This window comes from Aptenodytes patagonicus, chromosome 23 (assembly GCF_965638725.1).
Source record: "Aptenodytes patagonicus chromosome 23, bAptPat1.pri.cur, whole genome shotgun sequence".
In the NCBI taxonomy this organism is placed as follows: Eukaryota; Metazoa; Chordata; class Aves; order Sphenisciformes; family Spheniscidae; genus Aptenodytes; species Aptenodytes patagonicus.
In genome coordinates this window covers 2,400,306-2,414,105 of record NC_134971.1, presented here as the reverse complement: position 1 = coordinate 2,414,105, position 13,800 = coordinate 2,400,306, and the positions used below count along the sequence as shown (strand labels likewise).

General features: G+C 49.8%; 1 protein-coding gene across 2 annotated transcripts in view; it reads left to right on the top strand.

Moving 5' to 3' along the window:
* The first annotated feature begins 2,110 nt into the window (after nucleotides 1-2,110).
* Nucleotides 2,111-13,800, top strand: part of DIXDC1 (DIX domain containing 1) — a 53,762-nt gene continuing 42,072 nt past the window's right edge. The window contains exons 1-2 of one of the 2 annotated variants that reach the window (XM_076358731.1): nucleotides 2,111-2,149; nucleotides 12,342-12,462. In XM_076358731.1, coding sequence (XP_076214846.1) covers nucleotides 12,406-12,462 — 57 coding nt within the window. In that variant the 5' untranslated portion in view covers nucleotides 2,111-2,149; nucleotides 12,342-12,405. Of the gene's footprint in view, nucleotides 2,150-7,407; nucleotides 7,455-12,341; nucleotides 12,463-13,800 lie in introns of those variants that run through there. The other variant, XM_076358730.1, reaches the window with a different exon arrangement.

Here is a 13,800-nt window from a genome sequence, read left to right as displayed (position 1 = left end):
ACCTATCACAGTGTGGTCCCAGTCCCTCAGTGTCTGAGGTACCTTGACACTATTGCAATAGAAATGCACAGCATTAGTAGTCATTACACAGTTCTGTTCCTCCTCTGGCTTTTATTAGCCCTGTCTTTGCTCTCCAACAAGTTCATTCTCTATTGCTGGGCACTTGCAGGCTCGTCCTGTGCCAGTTGCACAGCTTGTTACCCAGACGATGTCCCTAAGTGCATGAAGACAGCTGCCCCGAGCAGTGATGCAGTGCGAGGGACTGGCACTGCCTGGTGTCAGCCACTGGGCTGTCCATCTGCACCCTGGCAGGCTTTGCACAAAATAGCCTGATCGGTTTGCTGAGCAGGAGCACTGGAAGCCATGCTGTCTTTCATCCCTGCAGACACAGGCTGAGGAGGAAACGCAGAGTGGCAGCCAAATGCTCTCCAGTTCTGCCAGTGTTTTTGATGCCTTTCTGTTTCTCTGATGGAGCTCAAACCAGCAGCTCCAGTATTTGTGAAAAGGGCTGATGGGAACAGGCTCCCAGCCTTTTTTTTTTTCTTCTCCGCAAAGCAACAAAGCCCAAATTATCCCAGAAATCAAAACAGACACTGGCTCACTAAATCAACAGTGTCTGTGGCAAACCCGGAGACATAGAGTCTGCAACTTCCCAAGCAGGGACAGACTCCTGAGACCACCCAGTCTTTGCAGGACCCTAAGAACATGGTCCTGTTGGGACCAGGACTGAATCCCATCTGCCTGCATAAATCTGATCCTAAATTCTCCCCGGGGTGCTGTGGTGCAGGCTGAGCTGTGCAACTTCTCCAGCTACATGCTGAGGAGCAGTTTTGGAGCAAGACTCGGGCTCTGCAGCTCACCGTGCAGCTCATCCAGGATTCAGCTAAGGGAGCAGCTGTGCCCCATGATCCTTCCAAAGCAGAACCCTTCTCCTGCCACTTCTGGACAGGTACAAGCTTTGCTCTGCACTTGGGCAGATGATAAATGATGCTGTAAGCCTGGCTGAGAGCATGGGTACAGCTGGAGTAGGGGTCTAGGGCTGGTTCCTGAGATAGCCTGCCAGAAAGGTGACTTAAAACTTACCCACTTGTCAGCACATCCCATGAGGCATTCAGGCCTGCACAGAAGTGGAGCTGACTGCCAAATCAAAGCTGTGGAGCACAGTTTCTGCTCAAGGACTACATTGACATGGTATCTTTCAGTATTGAGTATCAGCTCTCTTAGAGCTGCCAGAGATCAGCTATATGTCATTCAGTCCAGGAATGACCAGCCACAGTCTGAAGGGCTCTCAACAGGGGTAGAGAGGTAAAATGCACATTAATGTTCTTGTTTGACAGGCTGAGGGGGTGAGCCTAAGAGCTGTATTGCAGGTCCTTAATGATGCAAGGTCCCTTGTGGGATTCTGTCGTTCTCAAAAGCACAAATCTCTACACTTTCATCTAGGTAGCTTTTAAAAAAATGGATTCCCAGTAATGTCCCTGAAGTTGCATATGCCTTTCTGCCTGCAGCAGAAGCAGCAGCACTAGAGCTCAGCTGAGAGTAGACCTGCAAGCCTACTCTCACCTTTGCTGGGGCATCACCTCCCTCCCAAGAAGATACGCTCTCTTTCCCTGGTGATGCCAGCCTGTGCCACACATTTTTCTGACATCCTGCTTGAGATGCAATGATGAACAGCAGGAACAGCACTGAGAGCTCCCACCCTGGTGTTTCTCCTTTTGTTTAGGAACATTTGAAGTCCCTCCTCCACCCTCTTTTGCATCACTGCTGGCATCAGCAGGATGGCGCTGGTGGGAAAGAGGGATAGCAGAGGGACATCCACTGTACGAACCATAAAGCAGAATTTTAGCCCCAGGGCTGAGGCCTGGAGGCATGCTGCTACCTTGCCCTCTCCTCCCTGGGTAGCAAGAGGTGAGCGCGGGCCCTGGGGGCACGGAGAGCCCAGGGCAAGCCCTCCGGTAGATGGCATGCACGGGCCTAGCAAAGCGTCACTGCAGCGATGGAGAGAAATCTGACACTGCCAGACACTCCCTTGGAATAGCCAGGGGCCAAGCAGGAACCAGGAAATACAAGCTCTCCCTGTCCAGAAAACAATTCTGCTTCATGGAGAAAGGAACGACATGGGCAATCTCTGCAGCTGCGGGCGACCGTGGTGAGTACAGCATCCGCCAGGTATGGGGATGGCAGACAAAGCTCCGGGCAGCCTGAGTGGAAGTTTGGGTGGACTTCGCAAGCTTTGCTTCCTTGTGCTGGCTTTGCCAGGGCTCCTGCCTGGCTCTCAGCCCTGCACCTTGCCAGCTCACACAGAAACTGAGAGCAAGCGAGCAGGGGCATTGGGTCACGGCTGTGCAGGTGCCGGGGCGGGGACGGGAGGCTGGGGCAGCCCCTGCTTGCCAAAGGCAGGATAGGGGGAGGCGAAGGGTCTTTGCTGCTCACATGTCTCAGGCCAGACGGGCTGTGGCACCTCCTGGGATGGGCAGCTTGGGTTCCTGCAGCCATGCCAGCAGCTGAGAATAGCTCAGTTCTAGGAAGGATCTAGTTAAAATCCCTGTCCTTGCCCCAGTGGTCTCTGGCCAGGTGCACACCGTGAGGTGTCCCTTTGGCATACTGCAGGGAGGGGCCCCTGGGGCAGTGCTGGCACTAAGGGCTTGTAGGTCAGCTACCCCATCCTGCTCTCAGCTCATCCAGCCCTTCTCTGTGCCTGTGTCTGTCTAGGCTTCATTTGCACTTGGGAAATCCTGGCCATGTTTTTCAGATGATGTTGCTTTTTCTCCCTGGGAGGGAGGATGACAGTTTAATCCCTCCTGGCTCATGTTGTGCCCTGGACCTCGTGCTTACAGAAAAAGGGCACAGTGGAGCATCATTCGGTGCCAAGTGGAAATATTTTCAGCTCTGAGAGTGGTACAGGGGGGAGAGCCATGAGTGTCAGATGAAGCTCCGAGGACATTCTCTCCAACAGTGCATTTGTTAAAAGTATTAGAAATTCTTCAGCGCTTTTTAATAATTACCAGAGGCACAGCATCACCTAGCGGCTGGAGCAGAGGAGGAGGTTCAGGACACCGAGGTCCTTCCAACCTGATCCCTGAGCTGGAGGGCAGAGGAGTTTGTGATTTAGGAACTGCAGGTGGGAGGGGGAAGGCTGGTTCTTGACATGTCCCCCACCAAAAGTCACATTTACTACTTCCTCTACCCTGTGGCAGAGGGTAAATGAAGCATTCAGGGCATTGGCTTCATTACTGCAGTAGACAAGGGCCTGATCAGGGAATGCCTGGGGCAGAGGCTGGTTCCCCTGCGCAGAGCTGCAGTTGCCAGGCACACTACTGATGCTGGGTGGCGGGGAGAGCCGTGCCACAGCATGGACCAGCAAAGCCAGAGACTCCAGAGTACAAACACCATCATTACAGTGTATGCTGTGGTGGCACTTTCAGGTCCAGACAGTGCCAGGCCATGCACAAACACTTCTACCTCCAAAAGGAAGTATAAACCAGGATCTGAAGGTCACTTATCTATGCAGGGCCAGGCAGGAGAGCAGTTTTCTGCTCCATTTGGGGAGCAGCATGGTGGCAGGCTGGCTCCTCTGGGGCAATGTCAAATTCTGCTCCCCCAAGGTTACTGGACCAGGACTGCTGTGTCCCACTTCATTTTTTCCCATCTGCATGGAAAGTAAGAAGCTGGGATGGTATTTCTGCTAGTGCTGTCACTACTACCTTCTGGCAGATTCCTGCAGCAGAGGGCAAAGCTCTGGCCAAAGACCCTTTGGACCTCAGCACCCCTGTGGGACTCAAGTGCTAATATCTGACTATGCAGCGAGGAGAAAGCAGAGCTCTCTCCCCAGAAGCATCATTCCGTGTTTTGCACATGGAAACACATGGGTGAAGAAGGGCCTCAGGCTCCCAGGCTGACCCTGTGCTGTGTAGGCTATTCAAATGGGCTCCGAGCAAGAAGAGAGGAAGGCAAATGGGAATGTGCTGTTGGTAACGTGAGCTGGGGAGACACCTACAGTAGAGGACCACAACCAAGAGCAGACTGGTGCACTAAAGCCACACTGCAGAAGTTTGCATAATTCATAGCTTTGCCTTGGTGACAGGGAAAAAAATAGGTACTTAATTTTAGTTCAGGTGTTCAGGCACCTATACTGCTTTTATTTCTGGATATTTGCTCAGCACCACAGCTGTGTCAGCAAAGAGTTGGGCTTCCTAAATAAAGCTGAGACTTACAAAAGGGCTCAGGAGAGGTAAGCACCCACCTTCTCCTGGACAGAAGATCCTTGTAATGATCACTACCAAAGCATGGGCCCTAAGGGAGACAGAGCAAAGAGCAAGAGACTGAGGGGGTTCCTGAAATCTTTAAAGAAAAGCCTTACAGCAAATTTATTCACAGAAGAAAGTTACTGATGAAGGACAGTGGGCCCTCAGGTCTGGGTACCTCTGCAAGTATGGCCCTGTGGAGGGCAGGCCCCAGGTATTCTCACCACTTGATTTAGTACTCAGGGCCTCCAGTGTGCATGGACAGCAAAGATGCCAAAATTCAGCACCCACTGTGAAGCAGGCTTGTGTAGGGCAGAAATCAGGTTGGCATTGACATGGGGAAAGGGGAAGAAGCAATATAGAAGCAGGGACATATGTGCTGTCATGCAGAATACAATGTGCTTCTAGCAGGCTGTGAGTTAGTTACAACATGTTTGACCTGGTTTTGAGAAGAGAGGAGAGGTTTGCCTTGCTCTTGTTTCCCTTGCCACATCCGTTCTAATTACCGCAGATCTGAGGCTGGGAGATGCCATCTCCTGCCTGGCTGTTATTAGCTTGCAGACAGACTCAGAATAGCTTCAGCCTACACACTGGCTGCTAATGCTCTCTTTACAAAGGAAGACAACCAAAACAAGCAAGAGCAGCTTGGAAAGCTGATACTGCAACCTACCTCCCAGGAAAGAGGATAGGGACCCTGCTGATTTTGCTTCAAATGGTGCTATTTTAATTACATTGCACAACATGCCTCTATGCTGTAAAAAAGCAAAGTGGTCTAGCACAAAAGCCTCGGCATGGAGGGCCCTGGACACCCCACAAGCTCATAGAGACAGTGGAGAAGGGAGCTGCAAGAGCCAAGTGAGAACCACCGCAAGACAAAGTAATGCTGCCTTGAGCTAGGCCCTAATTCCTGGGGGTAGCCCCCCAGATTTTGTCTGCCAAGGACTGGAGGGCCACTGGTGCCTCTGTGGGGCAGCACACAGCAGAGACATGAGGAGCAGTGTTGGATCCTTTTGCAGAGGGACATGGCCACCCTGCCTTCCCCAAAGCTGCCTTTGACTTCCCAGGTCTAGCAAGTCTGGTTAATCATTACTGACCATTTTGAAGGTCTCCAAGTTCTTTGCCTGCATTCATGCTTTTTTTGTTTTGCCATTAGAGTGCCAAAGGCATTACTGCACATGCTGTCCTGCTCACCCACCCACTGAAACTGCCTCTAAAAGCCAGCAAGGGCAGAGCTCTGCCTCAGGCACTGCATTGTTCCCGCCTGTGGCAGGACCGTCTGGCAAATGCATAAGCTGTGGGACATGTAACACTTTTTGGGAACCATCTGGTAACTCTGTAGCCCCATTAAAAGCACTAGCTGCCCACTCTCAGCTGCTGCGTGTGCTGCAGCAGAGGCAGAGACCCGTATGCGACGCTCAGCTGCATGCTGCGTTGGTTGGCAGCCAGCACCAGATGGACATGAATACGCAAGGAGGAGCCATACAAGGGCTGGCACCTGCTCTCCTCCAGCCCTCCGAGCGTGATGCAACGATAACATTTCCTTCATGCAGCTGGCCCAGAACGTGGCACGTCTCTGCTCTGCCGGGCAGCCTGCGCGCCCCTGCCAGCACCAGCCTTCAGGAGCTCAGCTCCTGGCTCTGTTGTGACAGCTGGAATGAATTTGGCTCCTGTTTATTCCATGGCTGGAACATAGCTGTATTTGGCTTGTCTCTCTCTGGTCACACAGGTACAGCTGAGATTAGGGTTTGGCTTGGCTTATATTAAGTGCATCTCTTGTTTGGTTTGGTTGTGTTTTAAGTGGAAAACTGAGAACAGGAAAACTGTCTGAAACATTAAATTCGCACAAGGTCTGTGCAGAGCTACTCCTTGGGCAAGGGGGCCAAAGCGCAGGGTACAGGGCTATCAGAGCATCTGGCCCTAAGAGAAGGGGTTTGTGCCAATTGAGATCATGCTCTGCACCCTGCATCTTTCATCATACAGCTGTGGAAATGTAGTTGCAAAACTACAGTGAAATCTGTCCTCATTCACTCTGATGCATATGCATATTGGACAGCCAGGCAGGGCTGAAAGGCAAGGAGACTTGGGAGTGTCTGTGGGGTATGGTAGGTGTGTCACAGAAGAAGGAAACACATCCCCACATCTCCCCTTTGGACCTTCTCCCTGCAGGAGTCGCTCAGGTTCTGGCTTGGCTCAACAGCTCTTCTCTGAGACACTTCTTGGGCCTTTCTCATTACCCACAGATGTGGTACCCTGGGGTGGTGCATTTGGGTTTGCATGTTATGAGAGCAGAGGCTGGGGCTTCTCAGGGCTGATATCTCTCTCTGATTTCAGGAATTGCCCTTCACCTTTTAAAAGAAAGAAAGAAAAGCCAGGTAAGGATTTGTGAAAATGCTTTAGAGGACAAGAAGAGGTGGAGTGACTGAGCCCCTGGTTAGCAGACATTAGTCAGTGTTGACCGTGAATTGGATCCCCGAGGCTGATGTCCCCTCCCATACTCTTTTGTACCTAAACTTCCTCAAGAGAAGTTTGGTAGAAGCAAGAGGCAAGATTACTTTAAAACTTAAAGCAAGGGGTGTGATATGCCATGGGACTTGGCAAGGGGGAGGGAAGGGACTTCAACAGTGTCTTTAAAATACCAGAGTCTCACATCAAAACACATGTGAGTACTCTCAAGTGGCAGCATAGCAGAAGCTGCATCAAACTCCTGTAAGAGCTGCAAACATCCATCTGACATCAGTCCCCCAGAATAAAGTGCATTCCCTAAGTAGCCCAGTTGTATCCTGTGGCCTTTGGACCATGCTGGGAAAATATGTTTGCCAGGCAGCAAAGGAAATAACAAAGTTAAAACTGGATCTGACTTCTCCAAGGGCCTGACAAGGAAGCTCGTTGTGCTGTGTCTGTTCTCCTAGGTTCTGCCAAGAACACTGTGGTCCACAGCATGTTGTCATCCTGGGAAACCTTATTTTTTCCAAAGAAACAAGTCCAGGCTTTCTTCTTGGAGGCGGGCCTCAGAGACAGCATTAGGGTTGAGAGTGTCAGATGAGGTGGAAATTTGATTTGTGTCCAGTGGGGAGAGCCCATGGGCCAGATGCTGCATTTCTGCATTCAAAGGTGGAACAATAAACAGTTGCGTTAACCTGATCTGCTGGTGTTTCTTTTTCAGGAACTAATGTGAGACATGAGAGCCAACAGCATCAGCCTGGCAGGAAGGTAAACAGCTTCCCAGAGTTGTTTTCCTAACTGTATATTGAGAAGACAGAGCTGACCACCGCTTCCTAGGCTAGATGGGCTGGGAGGACATGGGGCAGCTTATTCAGAGCTGTGAATCATCTCATCCTGTATAGGCTTTAATGGCTGTGGGAGCAATGTGCATTGCTGCACAGTGATGCAGGCACATTTTTTTCCCCTAAAGTGCAGCAGAAGCAGTAGGATGAAATCCCTCTCTGAGCCTGAGGTGTCAGAGGGCTGGATGGTGCTGGGGGCAGTGTGCAGGGTGTCTCTGCCTGGTCTGGGGAAGGCATGTGTAGCAGCAGCCCAGGGAGCTGACCTTCCAGAGCTCTTTCTCCCCAAAGGCTCCAACATACGAAGATGTCCCGGAGTTTCCTGTCTATGCCACCGTGAGTAAACCCAAGAGTGTGAAGCAGGATGACAACATTCATTACGCAGACATCCAAGTGTTCACCAAGGTCCGGGAGCGCTCTGCAGCAGAGGTGAAGAACTTACAAATGCAGAATGCCACAGAGTATGCCACCCTCAACTTCCCCCGGCCCAGGCTGAAATATGACAGTAAGAATGGGACCCTGGTGTAAAAGGCTTGATGGCCCCCTCCTGCTTCAGCAGCAAAAGGATTTCACAGACTTAGAGATGCTGTAGATGCAAGTTAACCTCATGGACACATCGAGTCTCCCTGAGAAGGTACAGAGAGGCTGTGTCTTCCACCTGCATTTCTCTTCGGAGGACACAGACATATTTATTCTCACGTGATGAGTAGTTTCCTATCTGATTCTGCTGACAAAAAACACCTCTTCCCCTTGGAAGAGTTGTCTCTGAAGCTGGCAACCCATCTCCTCTCAGCACTGTGAGAAGACAGAGCTGCTCTTTGGCTGATGAAAACTAAAACCACAGCTCAGAGCTGCAGTGAGAAAGTTCCTGCTGTGGCACAGGACCAGCTGAGTGCTGCTCTGCAGATGAATTTGAGAACATGGCATACAGGATTCAATACTGGGACAAGGGAGATGTTGCCACAGGATTTTATGTCAATGTTAAGAAAATTCTGCAGTGTGCAGAATGACATGTGGATGATACTGTGAAGAAATGGCATGAAACTTTTAACAGTATCTACTGCAATGTCTTCCTCCAACACCTGCCACTGTAACTGCAGTCATGCACTGTGTGCATCCCCTTTTCTCAAAAAGCTTCTATAACCATGCACAGCACACTAAAACCAAGGCCAGAAACACAGAATTAACTGAGGGGTACAGAACAATTTCTTTCACTGCAGGGCTGTACGGATATGCATCCTTACCCCAACGTGCACAGAAGTGAGTAGTGAGCTCTTGGCTCTGACTGGAAATGAAACAAGGAAAATTCGCAGTTTAACTGCGAGGCAGCCATTTAAAAGCCACTGCCTATATTTAGGGCAGTTATCCAGTCCTTAGAGTACAGCAGCTGTTCTGCATGCCTGAGATACTGGGAATGAATCCTGGTCAACTTTAGAAAGGGCTTTGGACTTTTCCTCCATTTTTTCTTATTTCATACTGTCAGCCTTAGTTATAAAACCCAGTAACATAGAGCACACACCATGTGGTGTTTTCTGCTAACCCTCCCAGATACACCTTTGGGAATTTGTTTATGGATTTAAAATAGTGTTAGTAATGTAGTATAGCAATCATCCAAAAGGCTTCTGCCACTGGATTGAATTTGGCAGTTGCAGCATTGGCAGTTGAGCAGGGCTCCCAAGCAGTATCTTCAGGCTTGGCACATTCTGTTCCTAAATAATGGTCTGCATATCTAAATGCAGATCGTGGGACAACCTGTTTATTGCCAGTGTTTAAAAATGGACATCCTGGTACATTTTATAAACATACATAACTTTGCATATTATGGCTCAGCTAAATGTAAAAAGCATGAAGGAGTTCCTGCTCATTACAAAAAATAAAGCTGGTATGAGAAGTATTTGCTAGGATGGAAGTGTTTTGAGGACCAATCCTACAATTTTTCTACCTTTTTGCCCATGCTATCCAGTAGACCTCAGCAGGACCAGAGTAATGTTTGCAGGAGAAGGCCCCTTTTTTTATAATGGATACAGTATATTTTTCTACCTGAAAAGGGATTTTTTGCCCATGCTATCCAGCTGACCTCAGTGGGGCTATTGTAAGTCCACAGTAGAAGGCCCTTCATTTATAATGGGTACAGGATTACGTTATTGGAAGGGCTGGTTCTTTTGAGTGCCAAGGATTCCTCTTTCTGTTCCTCCAAGTTCCTTTCTGTACTCCATGCCCAGCATGAAAACCTGTCCTTTGGACTGAGGAGGATTGAATGGGCACAGAATTTACTTACAAGAGCATGTCAGGGAGGCATGGGACACTCTAGCACTCAGTCCTGCTAGCCCAGCTGTCAGAAGGGCAGCCAGGGACACAGGTCCAGATCTAGGTCATGCTGGGCAGTTATGTAGCTCCTTGCACTGAATCGCTGGTACAAGAACTAGAAAGGGACGCTGGCTTCAGTTCTAGTCAAGCCCTCCGCATCATAGGAAGAAACTGGATTTTTTAGAAACATTATTAAATATAGACTGTAGTTCAGGAGATGGGAGGTTTTCTAGAAGGTGCAAACTCCAACAGGTCATTTTTAAGTGAAACAGCCTGTTACTGCAGTGGCATGCACAGCGTGGTACTGAAGTTTTTCCTCACCCAGCAGGAGAGCTGGGGCCAGGGACAGCAAGCTGCACAGACACTGCACAAGCTCTTGGGCCCAGAGTGGTGTAAATTTGCACATCCATCGAGTTAAACCAGTTTTGCTGTGAACATAAGTAGGACTGAGTTTGGCTCAGAGGAACTTGCTTTCACTTAGTCACACCACTTAGTTCTGTCGATCTGTGGATCAGCCCTTTTGTGTTCTGAATGAATGGGAGCTACAGCCGAAACTATCTTTCAGTGAGTGCCTCAAAGCCTGGAAGGGTAGTTTATCTCCTATTCCCTAAGGAGCTCTAGCTTCCGTAAGTACTTCCAAAGTAGCTAGTACTTGGTGGTGTTTCTGCAAGTACAGCCTATCTTAGAGATAATCAAATGCTCTGCATAGGAACAGTAGTAGTACAGTAATTTTTCCTGTTTACCAGGCCTTGAATAGATAAAATGTGAAAGCCACGTGTTCTGCAATAAGGATTTTTCTAAAGGACTTGGTTTTGCACCGAGTATTAAAAGCTTCCAAGAGCGTATCTCCCATTTCCAGAGGTTGTTATGCTTAGGTGTTAAATGAGTGTTAATGTATCAAATGTTCCTAGAACATTAAAGATGTAATTTTTAGTTTTAACTAATGAATTTGCACTTTTTGGGGAGGCCGTTGCCCGCTAGCCGCCCTGGGGCTCTGGGAGCGCACACGCGGCCCCGGGTGAGTGCCTGCAGAGCCGGGGCCTGGGGCCCAGCCAGCCGGAGGGTTCCGCACACTTCTCCTGCCCGACGCGGGGAGACGTGCCGGTGCCGCTGCCGCAGACAAACGCGTTGGCGCAGAGCGGCACTGTGGGTGCTGAGCGCCTGCTCGCCCCCCACGCTCACGGGCCCTAAGCCCCGGCCCCCCGCCCCGGCTGCAGGCGGGCCCAGTCCGGCCGGGCGGGGCCTGCGCGGGGCCGCCCCGTCCCGCCCCCGTCCCCATGGCAAGCGGCGACGCGCCGCGGCCGGGCCCGGGCCGGGCCTGCACCCTCCCGCCCGCGCCGGGCGCAGGTAGGGCCGCAGGGCGCGGGGCCCTGGCGGGGCGGGCCCGGCACCCCACCCCACGGGGACCCTGGTTTTCCCTGTGCCACCTCCTCCCCAGGGGCTCTACAGACCCCGCGACCTCTGCTCCTGGGGATCGCGTCCCGTTCCGATACCCCAGTCCCCCACCCCGGGCCTACCGTTCCCTGTGCCCTGGTCTCCCCCAGCCAGCCCTGCTCCTGGGGATCCCCGTGCTCCAGTCCCCCCGGGCCGACCTGCTTCCAGAGACACCTGGAGCCACATAGCCCCTCCGAGGCCTCAGATCCTTGCCCCACACCTCGTGGCCTCCCTGCTCACTCGCTCTCAGCCCCGCTTTGCAGAATGGGCCCCAAAATCCTTCCACCCTGAGCAGATTCAGCAACCCCCTTGGTTCTGCCTGTGTTACCCGCCCTGTTCTACCCCTGACCTTTGGTCCCTAGAGATGTACCAGGATGACACAACCAAGATAATAGTGACCATCTGCCTAAGGGTTACACTCCTGCCCACCTTTAAATGATTCTTAAAAACAGTGATTCCTACTGTCATTCAGTCTTTCTCAAGGAATCTTACCATTCTCCATTCTGTTAACTCTTCTAAACTCTCCCACCTTTCCTTTCACCACACTTCACTCTGGACTTCTAAAGGAAGACTAAGCAAAGAAAATAACAGATTACCAGAAAATTCCTAAATATAAATGTCAGTAGGCAGAATTGTTTCCTGAAATTATTTATGAATCTTTGCTGTCTGGGCTAAATGCACTGAATTAAGTAATACCCTGAATATTTGACACTAGGGACCAGTGCAGCTTTGGCTGGCATATTTGACTTCTGTTGAATTTGGATTCCCCCTCCACAAACGGGAAGAGAGAATTCGATCCTATGTGCAGTATAAGCCAATGTAATCAGGAATCTTTTTCACATGTGTTTCAGGGGAATTCTGTCCACCATACATACTTTACGTGTGGAAGAAAATACAAAAATATGTAAATTTCCCTAAGACTGTAGCCCTTAAATATATTTTCTGCAGGCAATGAAAGAAGGTGGCAACTTTCCTCCTTTGTTTTGGTTATATTCAGACATTTTGTTGGTAAGTCTGTTCTCCCTCTAAGAAAATTCTTTCCTTTGTATTTAATACATTTGCTTCTCCCCCTCAGGCTTCAAGGGGGAAGGAGTGCTGGTACATTCCCCTTGGCACTGAGCTGAGCTGTGGCATCCGGCATGGGAACTCTGGTGGACATGGTGCCGCGACACACATCACAGCCTGCCGCATCCTCCGTGAGTTTCCAGGAGTCTTTTTTGTGTCTGACCTCTGTTTTGGATATTTGATGGGGAGGTTGGGAGGGGACACTCAGTGACACAAAGGCATTAGTTGCATTAGGCAGCTCTTTTTGCTATTACTGCAGTCATGGCCTCACAAGCCTCACAGCCTTTGTTTCTGAATCAGCCTCACTGCTTTTATGTCCCCAACCAAAATTTTATTGGCAAGAGCTGAACTGTGGCCATTGATCTTTCTCTCTTTCTCAAGAGCTTGTAAGTGAAACAATCAGCGAATGTTGATAAATTGCCTCAAAGTCCTTGGATGGAAGGCTTGAAGGAAGGCTTATGTGTTGATACTGGTGGTACTGCTGTGACACGACGACAGTCTCATCACAACAGCAGGAAATGGAGCAGTAACAGGGCTTTGTCGTGCACCTTGCCAGGAATTCAACAGGGGCAAGTACAAGGGTTAGGGTTATGCTGAAACTGGCCAGGAGAGGGCAATGCCACCAACCAAACTGCCACCCTACTTGTTTGTTTTGAAGGTCACTCGCACCAGAACAGTTGGTGAGGAGATCCTTTTGATATCATTCCTGCCCTTCATTTTGGAATCATCCTCAGGGAGAATTACGAAGCATTCGTTTCAGTGAGAGGCTGTTTTGTTTGCTTCCTGCAAAGATAACATTCAAAAACATCTATTACGATGTTATAAAACTGAAAGAAAAATATGATTCCTGCTAGCTTGAAATTTAAGAGTGAAACACAAAGATGGAAGAACTAGCGTTTAATTTTTAAAAGGTATTTTCAGCACACACATACACCCAAGATGCATTTGTTACCACAATAAACAGAAGAATGGCTCAGCATGCTTTGCCTCTCACTCTAGCCATCAGAAATGGCCTCATTTCTATTCTCTGACATTCGTATTGTCAAAGTGAGGCAGTTCTGTTTCAAAGATAAGAAACCCCATGTAGAAGCAAATCTTTGATGACAAAATCTCTGATGGAGAACATACCGTGAGCAGGCCTGTACCTGAACCTGGCACGTATAATGAGAACACTTTGCCTTTCGCTGTGTTGGTGTTCTAGTAGGTAGAAGCTCTGTAACAGGGATATGGGACCTCCTGAATTTCAGACTTGAGTCCCAGCTTTTCTTGGTTGATCCAAAAAGGCAGGCAGGGTAGGGCTTCTGGCTTGAATAGTCTCTCCGATCCAAACCAACTTCTTCACAGTTCCCCCAATACGTTCAGCTGGATAGTATTTCTGCATTTCTCAGGGATGGCACTACTGTACTATCTGGCTTTAGGTCCTCTGATTTGTGCCAGGAAATACGGGTATAGGGAGTAGGGGTGAGAGA